Raw genomic sequence first — 19,735 nt, 5'->3', positions numbered from 1 at the left:
TTCCAACCTGCCTCGTCAGGTGCACACCTGCCTTAGCCTCCCCGCTCTCCCACCCACACTCCCATCAGGGTGATGGCTTCCCCATCCCCATGTGTCCCTTGACCTTGGAGGCCCTGCCTGACCAGCTACGTCCTCGCCACTGCTCAAGCCAATGGACCCCAGCAGCCCTACCCGCACTCCCTCCTCTCCCTTGGCAGACCCCACCGACTGCACAACCCAGTCCCCAAAGGCCCTGGCATCCAGGTTACCCGGGCCAGGCCAGAGACAGGAGCAGAAGGCTGGAACCATTTCTGTGTTACTGCTAAGTAAGCAGCCGCTCCAGAAAAAGGCACTGGGTAACGTATGTCTTACTGTAATGCCGGAGTACTGCAGCAATATGTACCATTGTGGTAATACAATAACACCGCAATCAGAACTTTAAAATACAATAAGGACATTGTAATTATGTAAAAAAATAAAGATCACTAACTTTTACTGAGCAATTGCTATGGACCAGGCAGTGCAGTAATGACTTTATGTTCATTATCTGATTCCTAAGACGGGTGGAAAAACTAAGAGGCTCGGAAAGGGACATACAGTGAGCGAGAGCGCGTGTGCCAGCCCAGAAGCACAGCGGCCCCCGCCATGCCCCTGGATCCACACCAGGTGCTTGATCATGAACTAATTAATTTAATCATAGAAACTATCCTGGAAAAAAATTTTATTACATATTATATAAGCGAGGACATACTTATTTTGTAACAAGCTTACATATTATTAAGCAAAACCCACAAAGAATTCTCCTACATGCCAAGTCCTTTTCTAGCTCTGGGGATGCCCACCCAGCTCTATGACTCAGCCACGCTCCTGCACCCCATTCCCCGCAACACGCATCCCTGCAACACAGAACAGAGCCCGTCGGGGCCCCACGGGTGGACTGTTTTGAGGAACTACATACAGGCCCCGAAACTCAGGCTTCCCCCGAGGACACCTTCCCTCCCGTTTACCTGAATGAACGCAGAGGCTCTCTTCGAAGGGTCCCACAAAAATTCGACTGCGTTCAGCTGGGTCGGGCTGGCCCTGGGGTCCAAGATACCAACAGACAGTGGAATATCTGCACACACATACACACACACAAAAGTGCAATTGTCAGCCACTCCCAAAGATTTAGGGAAGGACTGTCATTACAGGTCCAAATTCCCTAACCACAAATTAAAATGCCAAAAGTTCCAAAAACTAAGTTTTGCATAACTCATTTGGCAGCGAGCCGGACTTCAGCTGCCATGAAGCCATTTAGAGTCTTTGTCCCATTCTGGGTGAACAGGCATTTTGCCCTGCGACAGAAATATTAGTGTGCCTGCCTGCTGGGAGGCATTACCTGTCACTAGGGGTCTACACACCCTGTTGTCACTCTAACTTCTAAACTCCAAAACCTGACTGGCTCCCAGGGTTCTAGATAAAAGACTACAGACCAGTGCCTATAACCCCAAAATTCAATTTCTTTTGCCCATCTCTGCGATGCCCATGCTTCCCTTCTTCACAAAGCAAACTCCTTTAAGGCAGGACCCTCTGCAAAGCCTTCCCTGTGATCCCTGATGGCAGGCCTTTGAATTAGAAGTCCCCGAGGGCAGGCCTGGTGGCATGGGCACGTCGGCCAGCACCCACAGCGTTTCACCCAGGGCAGGAGTGCACTGAAGCGCCCTACGGAGGCAGGAGTCCAACAGCACCCGGGAAGAACCCCAATGTGCTCGGAGTGCCTTGGGCCCCTCATGGCCCAGGAGACTCACCGATGTCCAGGATCCGGTCCCCGGGCCGGCTCCACCGCCATCCCTCCAGCTGCTGGTGCTCTGTGTACTGCAGCCGGCGGTCGTGGAAAACCACGCGGATGATGCTCTAGGGAGAAGAGGCCAGCAGGGGACAGCTTAGTGTGGGGCCAAGAAGGACCCAAGAGGAACTTCCCACTGGGGCAAACCTCCCACCTCTTATGACCCTTCCTTCCCAGCTCTCAAGCTCTGCATACTTCTCCCCGCTCAGAACCCCAATAGGACAGACAGTGAGAATGAGGATTATCCCCTTTTCCAGAATTACGCCGTGCTTTCCATACATGGCTAACCTATACCCCTCTTTGTGCACATGAGCCAACGGAAGCTCAGGGAAGTTCAGTAAGTGGCAAAGCCAGGCTCAAGCCTGAGTCTGTCCAACCCAGAGCCCGTTCCATCAGCCCAGGCCCCTGCGGCTCTCAGCACCACCGGCTGGCCCCTGGCTGCTTAGGCAACGCGCTCCAGGGACAGGAACCCACTCCCACTCCAGAGCTCTCCCAGACCTCCCAGGCACTCCTGACGCCCACCCCCAGCAAGCCCAGGTTCCCAGACCCCCCAACAAGACCTGAGGAGGGAGGGTGGCCCCACAGCCTTGCCTTGACGTATTTTGTGTTCAGATCTTGAAAGTCTCCCAGCTTCCGATTCTCCAGCAGTCGAATTTCATAAGACTGACCTGGTGGTGGGGGGGGGCGGTGAACAGGACATTTCCCATTTCTGAGGGGTTTCAAATCTGGGGTTCACCCAGACAGGGGCATTCTTGACCTCCTCAGTGGCCACCCAGGCCTCACGGCCCCAGGGGACAGAGTGAGGAGTCAGTCCACGGCCAACTCAGATGGCTCTCTGGGCTGCACACCCCCCCATTTGTCCCCCAGCCTGGCTGGGCCTAGGATACCCCAGGGAGCAAATCACATGTCCCCAAGACACCACACATCCACAATTTTCAAAGAAATAGAATTCAACAAAGTGTAGTTAACGTTAGATTTACAGAACAGAACTTCTTAGTTCTTTATAAAGGACACCCCCCCCCATTCACTTGGATGGAGAACACGGCCCCCCACTTCAATCCACCAGTAAAAAACTGACCATACCCTTCCCGAGAGCAACTTAAAGGAACGAGTAAAAGCCTGTTAAACATTGTCTCTAATTGCAGAATGAAAAGCACTTTCCCAAGTTAAAAGAATTTCATGTATTTAAAGGGTGTGGGGATTCTATTTGGTGACACAGAACCAGCACAAGCTGGCTGAGAATATACACGGAGAAAAGGAGAAAAGACTCATCTCTCGTAACAGAGAGAACTTGAGTCTATGAACTGCATCTAAGAATAACCTGAAGGAAACTACACGTGTTATCAGGAAATTGAAATACAGTCTGAATAAATAGGATACATCACGTTCCTAGACAGGAAGAGCATTTATCAAATGCTGCCAGTTCTTCCCCATGTTAAAGGAGTGTAACCAAACTCTAAAACACCTGTCCATATTTCACAACTTCATAAAGGATGTTTTACAAATTAAGAAAGGATGATTTAATGATGGTGTTGGTAAACCTGACTGGCTGTTTGAAAAAAATTTTTTTTAATTTTTAGGTAAGGATAGACTCACAAGAAGTAACAGAAAGAGTACAGAAAGGTCCTGAATACCTGTCCCCCAGTCTCCCCAGTGGTGGCAGCCAAGGTAAGCACGGTACATCGTGGAAACCAGGAGGCTGACCACGGCACAATGCAGTTCACGCCGCTGCGGGCCTGCCGTGGAGCTCCCTGCGTGCTGCAGATATTCACCGCACAGCAAATTATCGAAACCAGTTACCACTGGACTGAAGTCAGCTTTCTTAAGGTTTTATGCAAACATGAATCATACATATCAGACACTCAATAGGGAAGGACTTTCTGAAACCAAAACTGGGGGAAAGGGAAATCTACCTATATTAAAAATCTCTCTCTGTATATATACACACATATGTGTATTTATATGTATACATAAACACACACACACATCAATGAAACACATATGCAAACAACAAATTAGAAACAGCACAAACCCAATGGCTGGTTTTAAAATAGCGAAAACAGCCATGATTAGAAAAATACTAAGACCCCCTGTGGTGGGTGGTATGCTGCCCCCTCCCCAAAAAGATCCATCCATATCATTTCTAGGACCTGTGAACGTTCTCGTGTATTTGGAAAAAGTGTCTTTGCAGACGCAATAAAATTAAGGACACTGAGATGAGGAGATATTCCCGGATTACCTGGACGTCCCTAAATCTTATAACAAGTGTTCTTGGAAGAGACGCACGGGGACACAGACAGGAGGCAATGAGACCAGCAGAGATTGGAGGGCACAAGCCAAGGGACACCTGGAGTCCCCAGAAGCTGGAAGATGCAGAGAATGGATTCTCCCCTAAAGCAAGCAGCATGGCCCTACTGATTTCTGACTTCTAGCCTCCAGAACTAGGGGAGAACCAACTTCTGGTGTTTTCTGTTAGGCCAACATGTTTGTAGACATGTGTTAAAGCAGCCACAGGAAGCCAATACACTCCTTCCTGCAATGAGTAACAGAATGGGGGAAGAACACGCAGTCAAGTCATTCATTCCAAATATCTGCCGACAACAACTACTGCGAAATGCCATGTGAATCGTAGGAACTCGGAGGGCTGTGTGTCACAGAGCTCATCCCCGCGGCTCCCACCCAGCCTGGAAATGAGGCTGGCCACGCGCAGAAATACCCACTCGGCCAGTGCCCTTCTCAGCTTCTAGCAGCCCCTGTGACAGCACCAGCAGACACAAGGATGTACCAAGTCCCCGTCCCCCTCAGGACAATGTGCTAGGCACCCCTCCATCAGAGGGAGGCGGCACAAACCCCAAACTCCTGTCCTGCCCACTTCCCAGTTCGGAAGATGCAACTCATCAAAGGGTCTTGCTGACCTAACCAACACTTCTAGCTTTCGGAAAAAGCCAGATTTTTAACATATATTTCCGGGCTCCTGAGCCAACATTCCCTTAACAGCGACATAAAATGGAGTCTCACACACCCTAACTGGTTTTTCCAGTGTCCTCCACCTTCTCCAAGGAAAAATGTAGCCAGCTCTGGCATGAGGCCTGAGGCCCAAGTGGTCATCATCATGGGTTTATGGGCGCCCCAAGTAACACTGACCCCCAGCTCTGCAGGGCAGCCCCTGCTCATGCAAACCAGAGGCTCCCTCCTGCCCCATCTAGGGCACTTTCTGGAGCCTGAACATAGAATTTGGAATCAGTGCGAGCTAAGTGGCGCCCTAGGCCCGGGGCCACGGCTTCCTCCACCTGCTGCAGAGACCTGACCCATGCGCTTCCCCACCGCCTCTCCAATCTCCCGCCCTTGTCCCTTCCTCCTGCACACACATGCTCTGGAGCCCTTCCCTCCCATGCCTGCCTCGATGCCAACTCTGGGGCCAGGACGACCTCCCCAAGCCCAGCCCTCACACAGTGCGGTGCCATCAGGAGGCCACGGTCTGTGGTCACACACACTGATGAGCGAGGTCACAAGAGCGGAACTGACGGGGGGCACAGGGGCACCCCTCTGCTTGGCCAGCATCATTTCGGGACATGGGCGGGAGCCACGGGAAGTGGGCTCTGGGAGGCACAGAGTGTGTCTGCTCCGCTCACCACTCCACTGTCCGACACACAGCAGGTACTCAGCAAGTGCTTAGACGTGATTTCACGGCCTTTACTACACTGTTCTGTGCTAGGACCACAGGGCTGCAAAACTAAGACACACTCTTGCCCTCAAAGGTCAGCAGTCTTCTGGGGGATATCATACCACACAGGAAAAGCACTTCTGTACGGCAGAATCTGAAACTTCTCCCTAAGAGACAACAGAGATCCAAAGTTGGGCAACACTCTCAGGGAATGGGGGGGGGGTGACAAAAGGTTTGTACGGGAGATACCACTGAAGATGGACTTGGAAGAGTGCGTGGGATTTCTACAGTGGAAGGGGTGAATGAATAAGTAATCCCAAGCTAAACTGAGGCAAGGTGGTGGGAGGGGAGAGGCGTGCCTCCGGGGGCCAAGAACTAGCAGCTTCCATTCACTGGGTGCTTACATAATGGCAAAGTCCCGCCAGGGGATTAACTCACCTGAAGCTCAGCACAAGTCAACAGCTTGTGACAGGGGCAGCTTAGGACCGTGAGCCCCACTGAGAGGCGGCGGCAGAGGTTCAGACACATTATCGGACTTGGGCAAGCTTGCTCAACTAGGAAGTGGCAGAGCCAGGAGCAGGCACTAAATCTGTTTCCAGAACCTACCACATTCTACCTGGTGGGTGTCATTTGCTGGGCAGAGGGCATCTGTAAGTTCTACGTGATTCTCTTGTTCAACTTCTCTCTTCTGGAAGGTATCAGGTTCCATTTTGCACCCTGACTAAAGTTTGCCGACAGCATCTCATGGCATCATCCCTAGTTAAGATGGGTTTTTTCTCCTTCCTTCTTCTGCCCAGGAATAGCAATGAAAATGATTCTTAAGATGACCAAATCGACTTGCTGGGTGATCCTGGATATAGCATGTCGGCCCCATTTCCTAGTCTGTAAAATATTGTATCTCCGGGGGCGCCTGGGTGGCTCAGTCAGTTAAGCGTCTGCCTTAGGTTCAGGTCATGATCCTGGGGTCCTGGAATCGAGCCCCATGTCGGGCTCCTTGCTCAGCGGGGAGTCTGCTTCTCCCTCTCTCTCTGCCCACACTGCTCATGTTCTCTGAAGTAAATAAAATCTTAAAAAAAAATCCTATAAAAAATATTCTGTTTCCCACATTTTTTTTTTTAAAGATTTTATTTATTTATTTGACAGAGACAGAGACAGCCAGCGAGAGAGGGAACACAAGCAGGGGGAGTGGGAGAGGAAGAAGCAGGCTCATAGCGGAGGAGCCTGATATGGGGCTATCCCATAACGCCGGGATCACGCCCTGAGCCGAAGGCAGGCGCTTAACCGCCGTGCCACCCAGGCGCCCCTGTTTCCCACATTTTAAACAACAATCTGGGAAGAAAAACAAGTACTACAGGAAATGATAGGAAAACCTGTTCTAATTTCAGAACTGTAAAATGTGGCAAAGAAAAAGAAGATGGCCCTAGAATCAAGGAGATAGGGTAATAAGTAACCACCATTTCGTTTCTGTACAGCTACGTGTCTGGACATTGCCAAGCCCGTTACGTTTACTACTTGATTTAGTCCTCTCAAGAGTCCTATGAGGAAAACCCATTATTGTCCCCATGTTATAGATGAGGAAATTAAGATCCAGAGAGGTTAAGAATCTTGGTGAAGATCAAACCTGGGTCTGGCAGGCTCCAAAGACTGATCACTTAGCCAAACTACTCCACACAGTCTCCCATGGCTTCAAAGGTCCCTTCTGGTTCTAACATTCAAGGAGTCCATCTACTACATTTCCTTCTGAATTTCTTCATATTCATTGTATTTGATGACCCTCTCCCACACACTTAAACCCTCCCCTTCCTTCAAGGCTCAAATCCCTAAACCCCTGTGACCTCAGTTCCCCTGAAGCAAAATGCACCTTCAAAGTCTGATGGACAGGTAACCACACTGTGGCATTAGGTCTAATATTTGTTTCCTCGTGATAAACTAGTCTCCCTGAAACACACATTCCAACTCCATTTAAAATACTCTGAAGATATAAGGTTACAGTACCTAAAACCATGTTCTTTTTGGCATGGAAAGAGACCAAAAGAAAAGAATAAAGGACCCAGAAATAGACTTTTACATTCTTGGAAACTTGATCTATGACAGTAAAGAAAAAACATAGACTTTTTAAGAGTGTGGGATAATCCACATGGAAAGAAACACATCCCTACCTCACACCATATATAATAAATTAATTCTATTAATTTCATAAATTAATTTATAAAAACCATAAAAGTAAAACCTTAACACTTCTAAAAAAAATTGAGACCCTTTCATGACTGTGGGGTAGGAAAGGATTTTTTAAAGTAGACACAAATACACAAAGGAAAAATTATGTCCTTTGTATTATATAGAAAGTGATGTTAAAATTTATATTGAGGCACTTTTGAAAAGAGATGGGGTGCCTGGGTGACTCAGTTGGTTGAGTATCTGACTCTTGGTTTCGGCTCAGGTCATGATTCCAGGATCGTGGGATCAAGCCTCGCATCAGGCTCACACTCAGTATGGAGTCCACATGTCCCTCTCCCTCTGCTCCTTCCCCCAACTCGCGCACTACCCCTCCCCCAGATAAATAAAATCTTAAAAAAAAAAAAAGAGGGATGCCTGGGTGGCTCAGTCGGTTAAGTGTCCCTTTGGCTCAGGTCAAGATCCCAGGGTTCTGGGATCGAGTCCCACATCAGGCTCCTTGCTCAGCAGGGAGCCTGCTTCTCCTCCTGCCTGCCATTCCCCCTGCTCATGCTCCCTCTCTTGCTCTCTGACAAATAAATAAAATCTTTTAGAAAGGAAGGAAGGAGGGAAGGAGGGAGAGAGGGAGGGAGGAGGGAGGGAATAAATGCCAGGGGTGCTATTAATAATCACAGTCTCTGTAAGTGGGGACTGACCTGGAAAACTGGGCCACAATGATTACCCTATGGAAAGAGAAAAGGATTGATACACACACAAAAAGATGCTGGTCACTACAAGTATGCAGGATAATGCAAAGTAAGGTAAACCATCTTATATCCACTGGAGGGGTAAAAATTACAGTCTGACAATATCAAGCGTTGATTACAATGCAGAGAATGGGTACTCTCGGGCATTGCTGATGTAAGTATTATATTGATATAACCATTTTGGAGAAGTCTGGCCAAAAAGAATTTCATTAAGGATATACAAACCCTTCAGTCAGACAAATCCTGAGGGATATCCTAAAGAGACAAAAATTGCTTACGGTGGCATCACTCATTATGGGGAAAAAATGTCAACAACCTATATAGACAGCACCAGGAAAAGAGACACGTTAACTTACTTATTTGACTTGGCATGAGTTTCATTCTAACTGCACACAGCACTTAAAATGAGCACTCTAGAGACACATACCAACACCGAGAAATCTCAGAGTCATGACATTAAGCAAAAAAGGTACATAATAAGGACGCCTGGGTGGTTCAGTCGGTAGAGCATGCAATTCTTCATCTCAGGGTTGGAAGTTCGAGCCCTATGCTGGGTGTAGAAATTATTTAAAAATAAATTTTTTAAAAAAAGGTTCATGGTAACACGTAAGAAACTACTGATGTAAACTCTGAAGACGAAGAAAATGATGCTGTTAGTTTTCATGGCTAACTACCCAAGGAAGTAAAAAATTTAAGACCCTGCATGGAGATTCAGACCAACACCAACATTTCAAACCAACACCAACTTCCCAAGTGGTTTTGCTTCTGAGGAGGGAGGAAAGGCTTTAGAAGGAGGTAAAATCAGAAGCACACTTGGCAAGGTTGAAAACTATGTTGGGCATATGAGTATTTGTTCTCTTATCAATCGATGTGAAATTCACACACACGCGTGCACACACGACACGACTGAGCGGAGGAAGGACACCCGGAGCCGGCTGTCATTGGCACCGCATTATGGTTGTGAGTGTTCTGACTCCCCATCCCCACCTCAGAGGGAGGGTCCCTTGGACTCCATTACTGAGCAATCACTGCACCTCCCCCACTGCCACCTGCTTCGTGCCAGTGCCGTGCTGGGTAGAGGGCGTCCGGAGATGCGAGTGGGGATAGCCTTCATCACACTCATTTACACACCACCCCGCAACTGTGGCACCCAAATAAACTGCCTGTAAGTGAGGAGCCTATTCATTTAATCAACCCGCTTTTTAGTTTTTAGAAGTGTGTACCATACCTGCCTACAGAAAGTCATAATCACTCCCCGTAACTAAATAGTAACTGAAAAATGAGAGAGAGATGCCCCTCCCTGTGTTCTTCTGCAGACTCCCACCACCACCTAGGGGACCTGGCCAGCACCCAGCCTCGGAGCCTGGGCTCACAGCCGGACCCACCGACTCACCAGTAAGTCACTCCATTTGTGAACCTCAGCCTCCACATCTCCAAAATGTGGCCAACACCGGTGCGAAGGTAGACGGCTGCTGGAGGACGGCAGGCGCACCCAGCAGCCAGCTGCGCACAGGTCTCCGGCTGGATCTCGAACCTCCCAGCGGTGAGAACAAGCACACCACACCAGTGCCCGCCGGCTGGTGGTGCTCCTTCTACAGCCTCCCTCAAGCCTTCAGGGCAATTCCTTCCAACACCCCTGGCCCCAGCCTTTATGCTGGAGCTGTTCAAGGCCTTTTAAAAGCCAACAGGAAGGAGCCCCAGAGTCAGCATTTGAAGATGTGACCTAGCCCGCAGCAGGTGGCCACCAGGCCAGCCCAGCCCAGAGGAGCTGAGGTGCCAGAAGTGGCAGGAGCCAAAGGAGGGGAGGTCACAGTCTCCACGTCTCACCTCCCCACCCCGACCAGCAGAGCCCTGGGGACCCCTCCCACCTTGACACTCCAGCTTCAGTCCTCAGAGAGCCGTGGGGGCCCCTCGGCTAGACTGAGGTTCAGTAGGGAGCTGGGCCACGTCCCGAAGAATGCCAATGGGCCCTAATGTTCCCTCTACCCCAAACTTAAGACTGCCCAGCCTCGGCCCCTTTGCCCTTCCTCACCTCCACTTCATATCAGCAGTAGCAGAAACGGAGGAAGAAGGGCAAGGACCATTTGGCATAGAAGAGAAACTTCTTTCCCAAGGAAGAGATGTACGACACTTTACACTGCACCCAGTCCAGACAAGTGCTCGACAGACCTTCGTTTTCTCCCTCTTCCCTCACTAGCCATAATTTCTAATACCTTCTAGCCCAGACATCAGCCAACTTTCTCCCTAAAGGGCCGGATAGGAACTATGTTCGGCCTTGTGGGCCATAAGATATCTTGACTCTGCCACTGTAACAAGGAAGCAGCCATAAACATGTGAATGAATGGGTGTGTCTGTGTTCCAATAAAACGTTATTTATAGACATTGAAATCTGAATTTTTATATAACGTTCACTCTTTCTGCTGACCTCTTCCTCCCTCCCTCCCAACTTCTTTTGATGCTTTGCAGCTTTGCCCCTTGGCTTTCTTGCCCAATGACTAAGGCAGAGCTCCTCCCTCAGACTGGAAGCTCTGAAGGAGAGGCCAGCTACTAGTCTACCTGGCACACGCATGCGCGCGCACACACACACACACACCCCACCTCCTTGTACAGTACTGACACGTGACAGGCTTGTCATTAATGGTGGCAGAATTTGATATTAAATCCCCTAAAGCAGGTAACAGAGCTAGAACTAGTCAGCCAAACCAAGAAGAGCATGAAGAGACCTCCCTAATGGTCAAAGAAACGCCAAGTGGCAGTAACGCAACGCCAGTTTAATTTACCAGACTGGCGAAACTTTCACTGACTGCTAGCATCCCAAAAGGACAAAATACAGGGCTCGCCCTCACATATGCTGGAGGTGGGAGATACTACGTCACAGCCCACTGGACATTTCGACAATACCCATCAATGCTGAAGACACACACGGTCTATGATACAAGTGCCCCATTAAAAAGTTGCTGAATAGGGGCGCCTGGGTGGCTCAGTGGTTAAACATCTGCCTTCGGCTCAGGGCGTGATCCCGACGTCATGGGATCGAGCCCCACATCAGGCTCCTCTGCTATAAGCCTGCTTCTTCCTCTCCCACTTCCCCTGCTTGTGTTCCCTCTCTCGCTGGCTGTCTCTATCTCTGTCGAATAAATAAATAAAATCTTTAAAAAGAAAAAAAAAAGTTGCTGAATAACATCACACAATGTGATTGTACTTTTTTTTTAAATGTTCTAACACATCCCCTTAGTACTTGAGGCTAATATAATGCATCTCACAGTTGATAGAAAAGGACCCTTCCCTCTTAAATTCTATGTATCTTCAACACTAACTTTGTTGAAGACTAGGAATATATGCCACGTGAATTTGAAAAACACAAAAACAGAGTCGGGAGTGCCTCATACTGTCAGGCACGTTAACGGATGTCCACGGTGACAGTGACTGGTATTTTTTCTTCCAGCGTCAGGCCAGTACCCAAAATTCAACCAGAGGGGTGGGCATTTGGGGAAAACAGTCTTCATCCAATAAACAGAACACCAAACACATGCAGTTGAGGGCGGACACAGGGAGGTTCCCTCAACCTGGGGTCTCTCTGGGAGACCACCCTGAAAACCCACAGGACAATATGACTGTGCCCATTTTAGAGGTGAGGATACCAAGGCCCAGAGAGGTACTGATGTGCCCCAGGTGACACTGCAAGTTACTGGTAAAGACTCAGCAGCCTGTGGCCTGGCCCAGGACGAGAGGGGAGGGCCGCTGGGCTCAGGTCAGACGCCCCTGGAGTTGAGCCTAGACCCTCCCGTGTCCTGGCGAGCTCTCCAACCTCTCTACATCCTCCCCTCTACATCTGCAAACTGCCCCGTGCTGAATGGTTATGAGAGTAAATGACAGGACATACCTCCAGCCTGGCAATGCCGGCCACAATCAGCACTTCCAAAAGAGTGTGACGTGCTCTCAGACCCATCCCCACACTTCCCACCGTACTCAGTGCAGCAGCACAGACAGCCCCTCCGGCCCTCACAACAGCTGCCCGCACCAGTGACCGGGACCCGACCCAAGGCCACCCAAGGTCACGCAGTCAGGAGCCAAGCCAACTGGGACACGCCCTGGGACATCTCCAGCAGGGCTACGGAAGTCCCGACCGACTGTCTGGGGGGAGAGGGTGGGGGACACAGCTCGGCGACCCGGGTGCTGCCCAGAGCAGGCCCAGCCCTGCATGCCTCCCCGGCGCCCTGCCGACCAGGTGCTCCCACTGAGCAGCTCTGCCCAGTGAGCGGAACCCAGCGCAGGGCCTCCTGCCCAGATCACGGTGTTCCCAAGAACAGGAGGCAATTGCCCGGGCCGGCCAAGATTTAAAGGTTGTTTACTTTCCGACAGTTACTGCTTTGTGTAATTAATGCCACATAAAACATAATGGAGGCCATCATCACCTCAGAGGAGGGGGCGCTGGACGCCAACAGCGCAGCAATAACGGCAGGTGGAGGAAGGCACAACTCCGCGCACACGGGGTCCGGCACACGGAGTCTGTCTTGTCACCTGTGTGCGGGGTCACACAAGTGTGTCCACCCGGAGCACCCAACACGAGGCAGGCTTCCCCGAAAAGGCTTTGCCATCAACACACCCACGTCTTGATCATGATGGCCTGTCACCTGTTTGACCTTGGGCAGGGCACTTAACCTCCTCACAGCCCCTTATGGCAGGGACCGGGCACCATGCCCAGCACACAACGGCTCCCTTACATGCATACGGTAAGTGTGTGTGTGTGCACAGAAGTAAAGGGCTCCGAGTCCTAGATACTCCGTAGAGAAGGGACTGCGCCCAGGGCTGGAGCAGGGAAAACACAAGATGCTCGTCTTGTCTTCGGCATCCTGGGAGGGCCAAAAATAAGGACCGGCTCAGAAAAAGGACAGAGGCATGTCAAAGCGACACAAGGGCCAATCCGAAGGAGCTCCCGCTAGCCACCACCGGAACACACCGGGCACGAACAGAGAAACGATGCTGCTGAGTTTTAACACAGAGAGTAAAATAAATACCCACAGGTCCATACTGATGTAAATACATGAATGCACAAATTAATGGTAAAGAAGAAAAAGCTCCTTCTTACAGCAGCATTCTAATTACTCAATACAGAAAGAGGGAAATAAATAGAAAATCACCATTCAGCATAATGCTACAGTAAAAACTGGTGCAAAAAGGATCAACTCACGGATGCTGCAGGAGGGGGCAGAAGCTGGAGGATCATGGAGAACACAGTCTCCACTTACCGCACCCCACCCAAGATATTTATTAATGACAAAGGGGAAAATACCAACTTTGCAGCAGAGAAACCTGGCAGACACCCTTGACTCATCCAGGTCAGCACCACCGCAACGAGACACAGCGGCGTCCTGAGCCCTAGTACGAGGCACTAGCCGGGGCACACGGTCGCTTCTGTGGTATTCTTGCCCAAAATGCAAAACCTCAGTCTCATTATTTAAAAACATCAGACAAACCAAAATTGAGGGCATTCTATCGAATAACTCAGCAGTAAGCACTCTAAGTCTGAAGGTCATGGAAGACAAGGGAAGACTAAGGGACCGTCACCAAGTGCAAGGGACTAAGGGGACATGACAACAAAATGCCATGTGAGGGGCGCCGCGGTGGCTCAGTCATCTAAGTGTCTGACTCCTCGGCTCAGGCAGTGATCTCAGGGTCGTGAGATCAAGACAGTGACACTGGGACCCGCGTGCACTAGGGAGTCTGCTTCTCTCCCTCTCCTTCACCATGCCCCCCACTCTCTCTCAAATAAATAAGCCAATTTTTTAAAAAAATGCCATGTGAGATCCTGGCTGGAATCCTGGAGCAGAAAAGGGACAGCACTGGAGACACTAGTAAAATGAGGTAAGAGCATCAAACCAACGTCAGTACCAATCACTGTGCCACGTTTATATCGGCAGGATGGTAACATTACGGGAAGCTGGGCAAAAGCTATGTAAGATCTTGGTACTATTTTTGACTGTTAGTTTGTACCTCTTAATCCCCTCTGACATTTTAAGTCTAAAATTACTCTCTTCTTCCTCTCCAAAATGCTCTGGATGCCCAAGTTCCACCCAGAACTGTGGACAGTAGACCTAGGTGGGATCCAGGAATGGTCTTACTCATAAGCACTGCTGGCTGATTCTAAACCAGGGGCCTTTGGGCCCTGGAACATTGCTAAGCATTTTTTAAAATTGTCTGATACGCTCTCAGTACTGGGAATGGTTACCTCTTTTTCCTATTTTATTTCCTATTTGGTTATCGTTGGTTCACAGGAAATTCACTAATTTTTGTATGTTGAGCTTGTACCCCGGCACACTGATCAACTGAATCTTTAATCTATTAACAATATGTAACTGCAGATTGTCAACCCATTTTGACTTAACTGGTAAATTTGACAGTAAGGTAAACTAAATGGTAACTGCATACGGTTCAACTTAATACAATGGTTCTTGCAGACCAATAAGCAAAGCGGCAACAGAAAAATGAGCAATGTACAGATATAAATGGCCAGTTTTTTGTAAAAGAAATGAAAAGGCTTATAAACATATAAAAAGATGTTCACTTACACTCATAACATTTATTAGAAATTAAGTAAATGCAAATTAAAATAAGGAGCTTGGGGTGCCTAGATGGCTCAGTTGGTTAAGCGTCTGACTCTTGATCTCAGCTCAGGTCTTGATCTCAGGGTCGTGAGTTCAAAACCTGTGTTGGGCTCCATGCTGGGTGTGGAGCCAACTTAGAAAAACATAAAAATAAAAGTAAAATGAAAATAAAACAAGGAGCTTACTTTCTGTGTGCATATTAGAATGGTTTAAAAGGTTGACAACCTAGGGCCCGGGCATGGATGTGGAGAAACAGGTACCCTCCTGCTCAGATGGTCAGGGTACAAACATAAATTGTTAGAACAAAGGACAGTAAAGAGTAGAAAACCGAATCTCTAAGATAAGGTCAGAACTCTCCGAGATAAGGTCAGAACTGTGACTCACTCAAGCACCTCCCCTCTGAGCCCTGCCCTGCACCACATCCTGGGCTGAGGTGTTCACGTGCCCTTTCCTGGCCAAGATTTTGGAGGCAGGAGCCAGACTTCCTGATCATTCAGATTCCGACACCCGACATACGGTCCTGAGCAGCCCCATTTTCTGTCTGTCTCAGCCTCTGATAAGATGAAGGGCTTTGTGGTCCCTGTCCATGCAGCCCCAAGACAACCTAAGCCTCTCCTTTCCCCTTACCCCCAGGCCTTCCAGAAGGGCAGGCACCCAGGACTCCAGGAACTGCTCCACCTCAGCCTCTGCTTAGAGGGTGGAGAAAGGGAGAGGGGGGAAGCAGCCACGCTTACAGAGGGCCCAGCTCTCGGGCCACATCCCAGCCAGGTGGGCGTGGGACCTGGCCAGGCCAATGGTTCCTTCCGTGGGAATGCCAAAGCAGAGGCAGGGAAAGAGAGCACCAACCCCTGTGGGTGGCTGGTCTGAGGATCTGTCCTCAGGAGCTCTCGGTGGTCTTACCGTCTGCCCTGGGCTAGGGAAGCAGAGAAGCTGGGAGGCAGAGAGGGCGTAAGGCAGATCCCCAGAGAAGAACAACTAAGTGAGTCAGAGAGTTCTCCAGGTGTTCGAGCCTCTGGCTTTAGTTTGCTCCTGTGGCCCGGGCTGCAGCCACGCCCTGAGGGTCCCTGCTCTGTGTGATGCCAGCAGAGAGCCAAGAGTGGCCAGCAGAAGAGGCCTCCACCACCCCCTCCTTATACCATCAAGGGATGGACAATAACAAGTGCTGGATGGGAGTGACTGGCATCCTCCCGTGTGCTGCCAGCAACGAATATGGTGCAGCTGCTCCGAATGTCTGGCGGCTCCTCAGATCATCAACGGAGGCCCCGTATGACCCAGAAATTCCACTCCTAGGTATCTTCACAAGAGAAACGAAAACACAGGTCTGCACAAAAACCCGTAGTGAGCATTCACAGCAGCCTATGCATACCACGCCGAGGCGGCACCAACCCCAACGTCCACTCACTAAAATGGATAAACAGGACCAGGCCCACCCCTACAAGGAGTACTACCCGGCAATGAGAACAAGTGAGTTCTGATTCACGCTACAATTTGGATGGCCCCTGAAAACATTACCCTCGGGGCGCCTGGCTGGCTCAGTTGGTAGAGCATGCGACTCTCTCGATCTCAGGGCCGGGAGTTCGAGCCCCAGGCTGGGTGTCGAGAGGACTTAAAAACAAAATCCTTAAAAAAACAAAACAAAACATTATGCTGAGTGAAGGAGGTCAGTCACAAAGACCACCATTTGTACAATGCCACTGATATGAAGTATCCAGAACAGGCAACTTTTAGAGAGAAAGCAGAGAGTGGCTGCCTCGGGCTAGGGGTGGGGAGGAGGGAGAGAATGAAGACGGACTGCTTGCTAATAGGTGCAGGGCTTCTTTTAAGAGGGACAAAGTGTTCTGAAATGAGTGGTGGTGGTGGTGTAATATGTGTAGTTGAATACATTAAAAAACATGGATTGTGTACTTTAAATGGGTGGATTATATGGTATGTGAATTGCATCCCAATAAAACTGTAAAAACAGAGATCGGATTGAAGTACCACTCTGAGATCTGGGGCAAGTCACACAGCCTCTCTGGGCCTCAGTTTACTCACCTATAATAACAGGGGGAGTGGAGAGGACATAGGCTAGATCAGCACTTTCCAAACCTTAATACGTTCGTAAATCACCCGTTAACTTATTAAGATGCAGGTTCTAATTCAGTCATCTTGCAACAGACCCAAGATTCCTTTTTTTTTTTTTTTAAGATTTTATTTATCCATCTGTCAGAGCGAGCGAGCACAAACGGGGAGCGGCAGGCAGAGGGAGAAGCAGGTGCCCCCACTGAGTAGGGAGCTGATGTGAGACTCGATCCCAGGACCCCGGGATCGTGACCTGAGCCAAAGGCAGACACTTCACCAACTGAGCCACCCAGACATCCGAAAATTTGTTATTTCTAACAAGCTTTCAGATGATGCTGGTTCATGGAGCACATTTTTATTAGCAAGACAGAGATGAGATCTTAGGCCTCTTCAGGCCTAATCCTTTAGAAATCGACTCTTGCCCACCTCTGTGAATTCCCAGAGCATTCATGACTCACAGAGCCCTCTAGCCACCCACATGGAAGCTTCTGGGGCATGAACACTGGCTAGAGTGGCAGAGAAAGATCAAGAACCTCCCAAGTCTGCTTGAGCACAGAGCCCTCAGCTGGGCACAGGTGAGGTCCTCCTCAAGCTACAAGCCAAGAATGGGACAGGGACCACATCTGCCTTGCAAGGTCCAATCCTCTGTTTCTGCAAAGGAGGAGGTGGAGAACAACGCCCTCAACACAGTGTCTAACAAACCCTTGCATACCTAAGCATCAATCACTGGAGTACTTAGAAAACATTCACGTCCCACCCAGTTCCATGACAGCAGGAACCAGGAACTCCAAGAGACTCTGATGCTGATGGTCCAAGGACCAAACACCATCCTTGAGCCACTCCTGAGAGAAGATAGGATCACGCTCCAAGAGAATGTCAAGAACATACTCCACATGCCGACAAGTTGGTTCCTCCCTCCAGACCTCAGTTCCCCATCAACAAGAGGGGGCTGGGTAAGATGCCCCTCAAGGTACCCAAAGGACATTCCTGTGTAAGACAAGGTGACGGGAAAGGAGAAGGTAGGAAGAAAAAGGCCAGCTGGCCATCTCTGGCCTCCAACCAAGATAAACACCAACCCACCCCAGCAATGCATCTCTTAGCTAGAGAGCTCTGCAAGAAGAGTTGCCCATGGGGACCTGCTGGAGGGACATGGAGTCCTGAGAAAAATGAGGTAGGAACACCAGTTTCTAATTAACATCAAGGAGCATTTTTCCATCACCCAGTGACCTCTACAGACTCTAAAGCTGTCAAGCCCAGGGCTCACACCTGGCCCTGGCCCTAGCAGATTGGATGGCCCAGACATTCCATCTTGACTTGGGCCTCCTTCCTCTCTTGTGAAATGAAGGGGTTGGGACGATCATAGCAGCTACTTGGGAGAGTGGCTCCTTTAAAACAAAACAGATGAAAAACACCTTCCTCATTCAGAGCCGAGAATCTGTACACATTCTTCTAAGTAACAATTCTAACCATAGTTCAGTAGCCCCCCGAAATCTGACTCGGGGGCCATTTTACAAAGAACAAGGTGGGTCTTCCTACCCTGGCCTACCTTCCTGCTCTCCTCCCCTCCAAACAGCCATGGGGAACAGCCAAACTTAGCAGCAGAGGGAATTAACATTTACCGAGAGACCCAGTGATACACAGCATTTAAATATGATTATCTTCCTACAACGTCCGTACAAACTCTCACCTTTCCCCCTGTGCAGCAACCACAGAAAAGTGTATTAAGTCTGGTAGCCTGTCCCTCAGCCTCACTGATGGTCTGTCCCGATAGCCAGGCACCGGTTTGGTTTAGGGGTAGGACACTGAGGGGCCTGGCAGGCTGTAGCCCACAAGCTACTGGCCAGGGGCAGAGCGCAGTGCACTCTGGGGCCAGGGAGAGCCTGCCAGTGACCACAGAAATGTCACTGCTGCTGACCATGTGGCAGCTGTGCGGTGCTCTGATGAGCTGGTCTGAATTATAGGCACAAGGATCAAGTCTGTGGGGGTATCCCCCTGGAAATTCTGGTATGTGCTGTTTGATGGCTTTCACAGTAAAAAGCCAAGATACGTTTGTAGGAGAACAAGCTAGCCAAAAGATTTTCTGCCCAAGTGAAAGAATCTGTCAAGCTGGTGAGCAGATGAACTGCATTAGAGAAGCCTTCAAAGCCCTCCCTGCAGGGGGGACTGGTCCTCTGGCACTGCAAACTCCATGCCTGGCAGCGAGTGGCAGAGATACGAACAGGTGCACCTTTTCCCCGGGGGGATAGGGCAGACCTCCTTGAGTGAGAGCAGAAAAGTGAGCCCCCAGAATTTCATTCCATGCAGTAACAACATGATGCCTGGAAGGTGACTCACAAAGGCATCAAAATCCTTCCAGTCCCAAGTGACTAAGGCCAAAAACACCTTAAAGACATCTCAGAAGAATGCTGAACATCGATGGAAATTAGTGAACAGTTTGGATAAAACTGGTCAGCTTCAGGAAAGCCTAAAGCATCCTCACCCACCAAGCTGCTATGAAAGAAAAGAGGGCAGCTGAAAGAATAAAGTGACCGCGAGGCGCCTGGAAGGCTCAGCGGGTTCAGCGTCCCACTCTTGGTTTTGGCTCACGTCATGATCTCAGGGCCATGGGATCCAGCCCCACACTGGGCTCCCTGCTCAGGGATTGAGATTGAGATTCTCTTTTCCTCTGCCCCTCACCCAC

The 19,735-nt window shown here is 49.7% G+C and overlaps 1 protein-coding gene across 1 annotated transcript in view; it reads right to left on the bottom strand.

The window, feature by feature from the left end:
* Positions 1–19,735, bottom strand: part of TFCP2L1 (transcription factor CP2 like 1) — a 58,539-nt gene that overhangs the window by 22,779 nt on the left and 16,025 nt on the right. The window contains exons 3-5 of the mRNA XM_034654394.1: positions 2,396–2,472; positions 1,767–1,872; positions 987–1,093 (exon numbers count right to left, since the gene is read on the bottom strand). Of these exons, the coding sequence (XP_034510285.1) occupies positions 987–1,093; positions 1,767–1,872; positions 2,396–2,472 (290 nt within the window). The remainder of the gene's footprint in view (positions 1–986; positions 1,094–1,766; positions 1,873–2,395; positions 2,473–19,735) is intronic.

This window comes from Ailuropoda melanoleuca, chromosome 2 (genome assembly GCF_002007445.2).
Source record: "Ailuropoda melanoleuca isolate Jingjing chromosome 2, ASM200744v2, whole genome shotgun sequence".
Classification (NCBI taxonomy): domain Eukaryota; kingdom Metazoa; phylum Chordata; class Mammalia; order Carnivora; family Ursidae; genus Ailuropoda; species Ailuropoda melanoleuca.
The sequence above is the reverse complement of the archived record's forward strand: the minus strand, read 5'-3'. Positions and strand labels throughout refer to the sequence as shown.